This window comes from Nerophis ophidion, linkage group LG27 (assembly GCF_033978795.1).
Source record: "Nerophis ophidion isolate RoL-2023_Sa linkage group LG27, RoL_Noph_v1.0, whole genome shotgun sequence".
NCBI classification, from domain to species: domain Eukaryota; kingdom Metazoa; phylum Chordata; class Actinopteri; order Syngnathiformes; family Syngnathidae; genus Nerophis; species Nerophis ophidion.
The window spans coordinates 10,549,822-10,562,183 of NC_084637.1; the positions used below are offsets into that span (position 1 = coordinate 10,549,822).

The 12,362-nt window shown below is 41.2% G+C and overlaps 1 protein-coding gene across 4 annotated transcripts in view; it reads left to right on the forward strand.

Moving 5' to 3' along the window:
* Positions 1 to 12,362, forward strand: part of LOC133544541 (receptor tyrosine-protein kinase erbB-4-like) — a 651,156-nt gene that overhangs the window by 480,604 nt on the left and 158,190 nt on the right. For all 4 annotated transcript variants that reach the window (XM_061889985.1, XM_061889988.1, XM_061889987.1 and 1 more), the window contains exons 10-13: positions 1,543 to 1,616; positions 2,157 to 2,247; positions 5,959 to 6,164; positions 9,941 to 10,073. In XM_061889985.1, the coding sequence (XP_061745969.1) occupies positions 1,543 to 1,616; positions 2,157 to 2,247; positions 5,959 to 6,164; positions 9,941 to 10,073 (504 nt within the window). The remainder of the gene's footprint in view (positions 1 to 1,542; positions 1,617 to 2,156; positions 2,248 to 5,958; positions 6,165 to 9,940; positions 10,074 to 12,362) is intronic.

The window sequence follows — 12,362 nt, forward strand, 5'->3', positions numbered from 1 at the left end:
GAGAAACCTTGGAGAGGACCTCAGAAGTGGGCAACCCCCCCCTCTAGGGGACCGAAAGCAATGGATGTCGAACGGGTCTAACATGATACTGTGAAAGTTCAATCCATAGTGGCTCCAACGCAGCCGCGAGAGTTCAGTTCAAAGCGGATCCAAGACAGCAGCGAGGGTCCCGTCCACAGGAAACCATCCCAAGCGGAGGCGGATCAGCAACGTAGAGATGTCCCCAACCGATACACAGACGAGCGGTCCATCCTGCGTCCCGACGAGCGGTCCATCCTGGGTCTCGACTCTGGACAGCCAGTACTTCATCCATGGTCATCGGACCGGACCCCCTCCACAAGGGAGGGGGGGACATAGGAGAAAAAGAAAAGAAGTGGCAGATCAACTGGTCTAAAAAGGAGGTCTATTTAAAGGCTAGAGTATACAGATGAGTTTTAAGGTGAGACTTAAATGCTTCTACTGAGGTAGCCTCTCGAACTGTTACCGGGAGGGCATTCCAGAGTACTGGAGCCCGGACGGAAAACGCTCTATAGCCCGCAGACTTTTTTTGGCCTTTAGGAATCACTAATAAGCCGGAGTCTTTTGAACGCAGATTTCTTGCCGGGACATATGGTACAATACAATCGGCAAGATAGGATGGAGTTAGACCGTGTAGTATTTTATACGTAAGTAGTAAAACCTTAAAGTCACATCTTAAGTGCACAGGAAGCCAGTGCAGGTGAGCCAGTACAGGCGTAATGTGATCAAAATTTCTTGTTCTTGTCAAAAGTCTAGTAGCCGCATTTTGTACCAACTGTAATCTTATAATGCTAGACATGGGGAGACCCGAAAATAATACGTTACAGTAATCGAGACGAGACGTAACAAACGCATGGATAATGATATCGGCGTCTTTAGTGGACAAAATGGAGCGAATTTTAGCGATATTACGGAGATGAAATAAGGCCGTTTTAGTAACGCTTTTAATGTGTGACTCAAAGGAGAGAGTTGGGTCGAAGATAATACCCAGATTTTTTACCGAGTCACCTTGTTTTATTATTTGGTTGTCAAATGTTAAAGTTGTATTATTAAATAGAGGTCGGTGTCTAGCAGGACCGATAATCAGCATTTCCCTTTTTTTGGCGTTAAGTTGCAAAAAATTAGCGGACATCCATTGTTTAATTTCATTAAGACACGCCTCCAGCTGACTACAGTCCGGCGTGTTGGTCAGCTTTGGGGGCATGTAGAGTTGGGTGTCATCAGCAGAACAGTGAAAGCTAATACCGTATTTGCGTATGATGTCACCCAGCGGCAGCATGTAGATGCTGAAGAGTGCAGGGCCAAGGACCGAACCCTGGGGAACTACACACGTTACCTTAACATAGTCCGAGGTCATACTGTTATGGGAGACGCACTCCACCCTGTCAGTAAGATAAGAGTTAAATATTAATATTCATTATCAATTAAATAAAAGACAGTTGTCAAAACGCCAAGTGTCGGCGCCAACAATCAGCCCGGCCAATAATCGGTCAATCCCTAATTCTTTATGTTTTCCGCTTCCAGGGACATGTATCATGGAATTGGACCGATGGATCCCGAGCGCCTTAACGTATTCCGCACTGTCAAAGAGATCACAGGTGAGTGAGTGACTTTGTAAATAATGGCTGAGCAACAAAACATTATTATTGTGTGTGTGTGTGTGTGTGTGTGTGTGCTCATTAGTGAGTGGAGGCCCTAAAGGGATGAGGGATGTCTGATATACAAACCCTTCGTCATATTAAAGTGTGGCTTGCAGTTGAGCCAAACAGCTAATGGAGCGAAGCTGCATTTTCATAATGAAAAGCCAAGCAATAAGAAAGAGCAATGGCTTCTCCGCCTCAGTCGTCTTCAGCTCCCGAGCTTTAACGCCGTTTCCACACATGCTGATGCGATATTATCCGTCATTAAAACTCAATGCAACTCGACAAATTGCGCGGAATATCAAATCCAGTCTTTTAATTAGCGCATATTGTCCCGTTTCCTTCAAATAATTAATTCCCGCTTGAACTTTTCTTTTTCCAAGACGTAGGCAACAACCTAATTATATTCTTGTGCTTCCTCATCAAATGCGGTCTTTGTGTCATAAAGCAATGCCGACGGGACTTCTCATGCACTGGTTTTGTCCGCGATGTCTGCAGGTTACCTCAACATCCAATCTTGGCCCGAGAACATGACCGATCTGAGTGTTTTTTCCAACCTGGCTACCATTGGCGGGAGATCCCTTTACAGGTACGAGCACGTTGTTACCTGAGACGAAGTCGAGAAAAAAAATGTTTGTGGTCAATGCCTCTAAAGTACTTATAGTCACGGTCAAAAGTTGATATACACTGGTAAAGAACATAATGTCATGGCTGTCTTGAGTTTCCAATCATTTCTACAACTCTTATTTTGTTGTGATGGAGTGATTGGAGCACATAGGTGTTTCTCACAAAAAAAAAAAACATTCATGAAGTTTGGTTCTTTTCATAACTGGTAAATGTGACCAAATCTGCAGGGTTCGGCTAAATGTGTGGACTTGTTTCTTCAGCATTGTCCACACGTTTAGGTCAGGTTTTTCGGAAGGCTATTCTAAAACCTTAATTCCAGCCTGATTTAGCCATTGCTTTACCACTTTTGACATGATTGAGTTCATTGTCCTGTTGGAACACGCAACTGTGCCCAAGACCCTACCTCCGGGCTGATGATTTTAGGTTGTCCAGAAGAATTTGGAGGTAATCCTCCTTTTTCATTGTCCCATTTACTCTCTGTAAAGCACCAGTTCCATTGGCAGCAAAACAGACCCTGAGGCTAATACTACCACCACCATGCTTGACGGTATGCATGGTGTTCCTGGGAGTAAAAGCCTCACCTTTCCTCCTCCAAACATATTGCAAGGTATTGTGGCCAAACAGCTAAATTTTTGTTTTATTGGACCACATAACCTTCCTCCAGAAGGTCTTATTTTTGTCCATGTGATGTCAGATGAAACAAAAATTGACCTGTGGTCAAAAGTTTACATACACTTGTAAAGAACATAATGTCATGGCTGCCTTGAGTTTCCAATAATTTCTACAACTCTTATTTTTTTGTGACAGAGTGATTGGACCACATACGTGTTGGTCACAAAACACATTCATGAAGTTTGTGTCATGTCTTTGTGATCATGTTTTGTTTTGGTTATATTCTGTTGGTTTTTGGACTCTTTGTGCACTCTGGTTTTGTCACCATGACAACCATTATGTGTTGGGACTCACGCAGCTGTCACTAATCACGTCTGAATTATTTAAGCTTGTAGTTGCCAGGCAGTCGGCCTGGCGCCATATTCAACACCCTGGTTATGATTATACTCAATACTCTGATTTTGCTGTTGACTCATGCGCTGCCAAGTAAGTTTTGTTTCACTGCCCATGTGTAAGTTTTGTTTTCAAGCCACAGTTTAGTGAGTTTTTTTTAGTTCATGTTTCATGTCCTCAGTTTTACGATGTGTGAGGCATGCTCGCCTCCGGGTTGTTTTTTGTTATTCAAGTTTTTTGCCTTTGCTGTGAGCACTTTTTTTTTGGTACTTTTTGAGTAAAATATTAAGTATGTCTTTACCTTTATGCCAGGACCGGTCCAGTTCCTTTGCATTCTGGGAAAACAAACCACACCACAGTCCACGTTACGACAGTTTGGTTATTTTATGAATTTATTATGGATCTTCTGAAAATTAAACCAAATCTGCTGGGTCAAAAGTATTCATACAGCAATGTATTGTGGCCAAATTGTTCAAGTTTTGTTTCATCTGGGGGCAGCATAGCTTGGTTGGTAGAGTGGCCGTGCCAGCAACTTGAGGGTTGCAGGTTCGATTCCCGCTTCTGCCATCATAGTCACTGCCGTTGTGTCCTTGGGCAAGACACTTTACCCACCTGCTCCCAGTGCCACCCACACTGGTTTAAAAACTTAGATATTGGGTTTCACTATGTAAAAGCGCTTTGAGTCACTAGAGAAAAGCGCTATATAAATATAATTTACTTCACATCTGACCACAGAACTTTCCTCCAGAAGGTCTTATCTTTGTGCATGTGACGTCAGATGGAACAAATTGAGCTGTTTGGCCACAATACCCAGCAATATGTTTGGAGGAGAAAAGGTGAGAAGCTTGCCAGAAGATTGTGGATGGCTACCAAAAGGCGCCTTATTGCAGTGAAACTTGCCAAGGGACATGTAACCAAATATCAACATTGCTGTATGTATACTTTTGACCCTGCAGATTTGCTCACATTTTCAGTAGACCCATATTAAAGTCATAAAAGAACCAAACTTCATGAATATTTTTCGTGACCAACAAGTGCTCCAATCACTCTATCACAAAAAAATATGAGTTGTAGAAATTATTGGAAACTCAAAACAGCCATGACATTGTTGTTTACAAGTGTATGTCAGGGGTCACCAACGCGGTGCCCGCGGGCACCAGGTAGCCCGTAAGGACCAGATGAGTCGCCCGCTGGCCTGTTCTAAAAATAGCTCAAATAGCAGCACTTACCAGTGAGCTGCCTCTATTTTTCAAATGTTATTTATTTACTAGCAAGCTAGTCTCGCTTTGCTCCATCCATCCATCCATTTTCTACCGCGTATTCCCTTTTGGGGTGGCGGGGGGCGCCGGCGCCTATCTCAGCTACAATCGGGCGGAAGGCGGAGTACACCCTGGACAAGTCGCCGCCTTATCGCAGGGCCAATGATCGACATTTTAATTCTAAGAGAGACAAAACTCAAATAGAATTTGAAAATCCAAGAAAATATTTTAAAGACTTGGTCTTCTTTTGTTTAAATGAATTCATTTATTTTTCTACTTTGCTTCTTATAACTTTCCGAAAGACAATTTTAGAGAAAAAATACAACCTTAAAAATGATTTTAGGATTTTTAAACACATATGTCTTTTTACCTTTTAAATTATTTTCTTTTCTTTCCTGACAATTTAAATCAAAGTTCAATTACATTTATTTTTTTGTTGTAAAGAATAATAAGTACATTTTAATTTAATTCTTCCTTTTAGCTTCTGTTTTTTCGACAAAGAATATTTGTGAAATATTTCTTCAAACTTATGATTAAAATTTAAAAAAAATATTCTAGCAAATCTAGAAAATATGCGGAATCAAATTTAAATCTTGTTTCAAATTGGATTTGAACCTATTTAAAACAAGTCATCAAAATTCAAAAATTAATCTTAATCAGGAAAAATTACTAATGATGTTCCATAAATTCTTTTTTAATTTTTTTCAAAAAGATTCACATTAGCTAGTTTTTTTCTTCATTTTTTTCGGTTGAATTTAGAATTTAAAAGTCGAAATTGAAAATAAACTGTTTGAAATTTTAATTTTAATTTTTTTCGTGTGTTCTCCTCTTTCAAACCGTTCAATTAAGTGTTTTTTTTATCATTTATTTTCTACAAAAAACCTTCCCTAAAAGGAAAAAACTGTACGATGGAATGACAGACAGAAATACTAATGTTTTTATATATATAGATTTATTTATTAAAGGTAAATTGAGCAAATTGGCTATTTCTGGCAATTTATTTAAGTGTGTATCCAACTGGTAGCCCTTCGCATTAATCAGTACCCAAGAAGTAGCTCTTGGTTTCAAAAAGGTTGGTGACCCCTGGTGTATGTAAACGCTTGATTGCGACTATGTGAAGACCCTACTAGACAATAACTTTGAACCATCACTTTCTTCCACATGCAGGTGACATGTTCATGTTTTATCTAAGCATCCTATGGTCAAACTCAGAGTGATCTTATTTCCCCTCCGCTCACATTGTGAGGGAATGAGCTGTCTCCGCACATTTCTTTGCACACAGCATGACAGTTTTAATTAAAGCAGGTTTTTTATTCAGTTTGTTTAAATGCTGCTTAGAGCTAGAAGCACGTATCTCCTTTATGTTTAATTTGAGATGAGTTCTTCTCATTCATGCCACCTCCCTGCAGTGGAAGCGGCATCTCCTTGCTGATCCTGAAGCAGCGTTGGATCTCCTCCTTGCAGTTCCAGTCGCTGGATGAGATTAGCGCGGGCAACGTCTACATATTCAACAACAGCCGTCTATGCTTCTACAACACCGTCAACTGGACATCACTCTTCCGGACGCCGAGCCAGAAAGTGCTCATCCGTAACAACCGTGACCCGAAGGAGTGCAGTGAGTGGCATCTCTTATGTCTCCATGTTTTAACACCGGCCCACTTCTGTCCTCACAAAGCATGTACGCTGCTAAGAGAACTCTGACCTTTCAGGTTAAATTGGGGACATAAGCATCCATCCATCCATTTCCTACCGCTTATTCCCTTTGGCGTCACGGGGGGCGCTGACATGCTAGCAGAGTAGTAGATATTTAAAAAACAAAAGCTTTTATAATTGTAAAGGACAATGTTTTATCAACTGATTGCAATAATGTAAATTTGTTTTAACTATTAAACGAACCAAAAATATGACTTATTTTATCTTTGTGCAAATATTGGACACAGTGTGTTGTCAAGCTTATGAGATGCGATGCAAGTGTAAGCCACTGTGACACTATTGTTCTTTATTATTTATATAAATGTATGATGATAATGTCAGTGAGGGATTTTTAATCACTGCAAAACTGAAATTATAACTAATATTGATACTGTTGCTGATAATATTCCTTTTTTTTCACTACTTTTGGTTTATTCTGTGTCGTGTTTGTGTCTCCTCAATTGCTCTGTTTATTGCAGTTCTGAGTGTTGCTGGGTCAGGTTCGGTTTTGGAATACGATTGCTTTGTTATGGTGTTGCTTTGTATTGGTTTGTTGGACAACATTCACACTCGTTGGCCCTGCCATGAGGTGGCGACTTGTCCAGGGTGTACGCTGATTTCTGCCTGATTGTAGCTGGGGTGGATCCTGCTGAAATCCTATGTATTGAATGAATACTAGGGGTGTGACGGTACACAAAAATTCCGGTTCGGTACGTACCTCGGTTCAGAGGTCACGGTTCGGTTCATTTTCCGTACAGTAATAAAACAACTAAATGTACATTTTTTGATTATTTATTTAACAAATTTGATTAATCTTCCACCAAAAATATTTTTCTAAGTGGAATATTTGATGTGAAGTAATCGAAAACTTGTATAGGTCAATAATTCATAATAACATTGATTTTGATTCAATATTATGTTTGGAACAATGACAGTTTGAAAGAAAAAAAAAACGCTTTGTTTTTTTAGTCAACATTGCAACTTTTTCTAAATTACATTTAGCCTTTAAGCTTTTTTATTTCACTTTTGTTCATAAGCAGAATTGTATTATTATTATTTTTTTGTATTATTATTATTAACGTGAAACCATTTCTTGAGTTGTTTTAATCAAACACATTTGGAATGGACTGCAATGTAACTTTAATGTCATTGCACTTAAAAAGTACAAGGAAATGACGTTTTCAGTACAAACCCATTCAAGATTAGACATCATTTTTTCCGAACTATAAAGCGCACCGGTATATTAGACACACCCGCTGAATTGTAGGGAAACCTTTTTTTTACGTATATTAGCCGCACCGGACTACAGGCTGCAGATATATACGTTGCGAAATAAGTTTTTTACAAAAAAGGATTCTGTAAATGTTTACAAACCTTAATTGTTGCCAAAGGGTAGTAAAACGGGTTATCAAACAAAACACAAGTTATTGTCTGCTAAGCCTGCTAAGTAGCAAAGAAAACTGTGACCGTTCGGGTTAAATTTGGGCCATAAGCAGAATTGTATTGTTATTTGGGATACATACATACATTATATATATATATATATATATATATATATATATGTATGTATATATATATATATATATATATATATATATGTGTGTGTGTGTGTGTGTGTGTGTGTGTGTGTGTGTGTGTGTGTGTGTGTGTGTGTGTGTGTGTGTGTGTATATATATATATGCATGTATGTATGTGGATATATATATATATATATATATATATATATGTATACATATATATATATGTATATGTGTGTGTATATATATATATATATATATATATATGCATGTATGTATGTGGATATATATATATATTTATATATATATATATATATATATATATATATATCAATGTTAATTTATATAGCCCTAAATCACTAATGTCTCAAAGGGCTGCACAAACCACAACACAAACCTCTACGACATCCTCGGTAGGCCCACATAAGGGCAAGGAAAACTCACATCTCGTGGCACGTCGGTGACAATGATGACTATGAGAACCTTGGAGAGGACCTTTAAGTCCTCTTAATTTAATTCATATATCTCATGACACACTATCTGTATGTAATATGTCTTTTAAATTTGTTTTCGGGGCTCCAGACAGATTTGTTTTTGTATTTCAACGTTTTGGGTTGCTGACCCCTGCATTAGCCACAAGGCCACTGAGCAGGTTTGTTTACTTCCGTAAACACTGGATCAAGTGTAACGCTGCTGCTCACTGCTCCTCTGTGGGGATGGGTCAAATGCAGATGATAATTTCACCGCACCTAGTGTGTGTGTGACAATCATTGGCACGTTAACTTTTAGTTGTAACATCATCAAAGTACTCCAAAGCTGCCACAAATGATTGGAGGATGCGGGAAGAACTGTGGATTACATCGGACTGTCTACCCCGCAGGTTTGAGGACCGGTCATAGACAATTTAGAGTGAAAAGCAAATTTTATTGTCACTCGCATACAAATCATTCTAACTTGGATTGTTTCCCTGGCTTCGAGACTCTCCCGAAGGACACTGCAGCGAAGACTCAACAAACTCCCTTCCTGTCTCTCATGGACACACACCTGTTGTTGTCGACTTTGGACTAGCGACTGCACAATACATCAAGGCCGCGGAACAGAGACACACTACGGGCTCCCACACACACACATACATCCACAAAAAAATATACGCCACACATACACACCCCATCCCCCCCAACCCGACGCCCTTAACGCAAATCCCGTAGGGGTCAATCAATCAATCAATGTTTATTTATATAGCCCCAAATCACAAATGTCCCAAAGGACTGCACAAATCATTACGACTACAACATCCTCGGAAGAACCCACAAAAGGGCAAGGAAAACTCACACCCAGTGGGCAGGGAGAATTCACATCCAGTGGGACGCCAGTGAAAATGCTGACTATGAGAAACCTTGGAGAGGACCTCAGATGTGGGCAACCCCCCCCCTCTAGGGGACCGAAAGCAATGGATGTCGAGCGGGTCTAACATGACACTGTGAAAGTTCAATCCATAGTGGCTCCAACACAGCCGCGAGAGTTCAGTTCAAGCGGATCCAAGACAGCAGCGAGAGTCCCGTCCACAGGAAACCATCTCAAGCGGATCAGCAGCGTAGAGATGTCCCCAACCGATACAGGCGAGCGGTCCATCCTAGGTCCCGACGAGCGGTCCATCCTGGGTCTCGACTCTGATGAATGGATGGTCAGGTGATGAATGGATGGTCAGCACCTGAGAGCTGAGGCCTACCACCATGACCTTGAACTACCCTCCCTCTGTTGCTAAATACCTCGAGATGTATGTCGTAATATGTGCTATGGAGGTTTTTTCCCACTCCAGACTGGGCCCCCTTAGAAGCCCAGTCTAGATTGTATTTTTTTTACTCATCCTTCCCCAGCGTTTACCTTTTTCCCATCTTTTATGGCGACCCATCAGCGTTCTTGTTCTGTAACCCTGTACACTGTTTGTTTGTCTAATCTTGAACAGGTTTGTGCTGGAAACAAAGTTACGTTGTACTTGTGCAATGACAATAAAGACCTATCCTATCCTATCTCTGCATGTGGGTCAGTTTGCATCCACATTAACCATCGCATTTTTTTTGTAAAGTGAACAACCCCATACAAAAAAAAATGAAGAGGACATCCTACCATGAATGTAGCTTATGTTTATGTTGTTTATGAATCTGTATATTTTTCTCCACAGCCCAGCAGCGCATGGTGTGCGATCAGATGTGCTCCGATGAAGGTTGCTGGGGTCCCGGACCCGACCAATGCCTGTCCTGCCGCCACTTTAAACGGGGCCGCACCTGCGTGGAATCCTGCAATCTTTTTGACGGGTACGTAATTCATCGGAAAATACTTTACGATCCCTCGCTATTGGCTCACAAGTGTTTGAACCGCAAAAAACGAGCATTTTACGCATTGCCAGATCTTTATGGTTCCTGGAGGCACATTAATTCCCCTTGCAAAGAGGCACACATGACAGGCAGAGGAAATAAAATCAATTTAACCTGCTTTGATGTATGAGAATGAACTCAAAACGTCCTCAAGGGCTCAGAAGCATCGTCTAATTGCCATTTGGCGTGAATGTAATGAGATGAACCAATAAGGAATTTTTGCACAGTGAGTAGGTAATGTGAACAGGCCATTGTGGCAAATTAATTGGAATATATCGCAGAATTAGGAATATTTCATCAAAAATGTACCCAAATGGGCTGTGAAATGACTGACATTTACGACAAAGGCCTCATGGTCCAGTTGATGTTGTACTGCGGCACGAATAATTGCATTCAGGTCGTTGCTCCATCCTGCCAGAAGGCACATCAAACAGATGAGTGGCAACTCAGCTGGGAAAAGGAAACTCTTTGTAGATATGGTTTCCAGCTTCTTCCTTGTGAATGAACCAGGAGATGTTGCGCATCACAACACTTGAAAGGATCCGTCTAAAATAAGGTTACTTTCGCAAAAGGATAACTTTTTTTTTTTTTTTTTTTTTTTGGGAAGCGGCGAGAAGCTGTAATGTCTCACCTTGGGGAGGAGGAAACTGTTCATATTTGCACGGTGGGTCGGGCGCTTGAGAGAGAGAGCAAACCCTTGGTCATGTCGACTTGTTGTCGGCCCTTCTCCGGCGCCGTTTGTGGGAGGGGAGCTTTGAAGTTGTTTTGGAAAAACAGCTCACTGCGAAGGCTTTGAAAGAGACTGGCGAGGGAGAGACACATGGCAGGGAGCGCCCGGGATCTCCTTGTACTGTAAATACTGTCTGCCAAGGAGATGAGTCGCAACTTACTGCTTAATTTCTCAGTGTGAAACCGGGTACAGGTATTTATTTCTAAGGCATTGCAGGTGAAGATAGTGGAAAATGACTTGTTAATTCGGTTTATCATAAAGATTTAAAGGCCTACTGAAACCCACTACTACCGACCACGCAGTCTGATAGTTTATACATCAATGATGAAATATTAACATTGCAACACATGCCAATACGGCCTTTTTAGTTTACTAAATTCCATCCATCCATCCATCCATTTACTACCGCTTATTCCCTTTCGGGGTCGCGGGGGGCGCTGGCGCTTATCTCAGCTACAATCGGGCGGAAGGCGGGGTACACCCTGGACAAGTCGCCATCTCATCGCAGGGCCAACACAGATAGACAGACAACATTCACACTCACATTCACACACTAGGGCCAATTTAGTGTTGCCAATCAACCTATCCCCAGGTGCATGTCTTTGGAAGTGGGAGGAAGCCGGAGTACCCGGAGGGAACCCACGCATTCACGGGGAGAACATGCAAACTCCACACAGAAAGATCCTCAGCCTGGAATTGAACCCAGGACTGCAGGACCTTCGTATTGTGAGGCAGACGCACTAACCCCTCTGCCACCGTGAAGCCCAGTTTACTAAATTACAATTTTAAATTTCCCGCGGAGTTTCCTGATGAAAACGTCGTGGAATGATGACGTGTGTTTGTGACGTTATTGGTTGGAGGGGACATATTAGCCCAGCACCACTTGCGGCAAAAAGTCGTCTCTTTTCATCGCACAATCACGCAGTATTTTGTACATCTGTGTTGCTGAATCTTTTGCAATTTCTTCAATTAACAATGGAGAAGTCAAAGTAGAAAGGTTGGAGGTGGGAAGCTTTTAGCCTTTAGCCACACAAACACACGGTGTTTCCTTGTTTAAAATTCCCGGAGGCGAAGCTTTACTATGGATCAGAGCGGTCAAGCCAACATGGATCCCGACCACTTGTCAACCGGCAGGTTTCGGTGAGAAAATTGTGGTAAAAAGTCGCCTCTTACCGGAGATCAGCGGAGCTTCTGTCCTGCTGCAGCTTTGTGACTTCTCTGAGACTGGCGTCAACACACCCGTGGACACACCCCAGGTTCTATTTAACTCACTAAAACACTAGCAACACAATAGAAAGATAAGGGATTTCCCAGAATTATCCTAGTAAATGTGTCTAAAAACATCTATATCACTCCCAATGCAATCGCCTTTTTTTTTAACTTTATTTTTTTTTATTATTCAGTTTTTCTAGTCCTTCACTCTAAATTTCCTCATCCACGAATATTTCATTCTCGCTCAAATTAATGGGGAAATTGTTGCTCTTGCAGCTGGAAGCTCA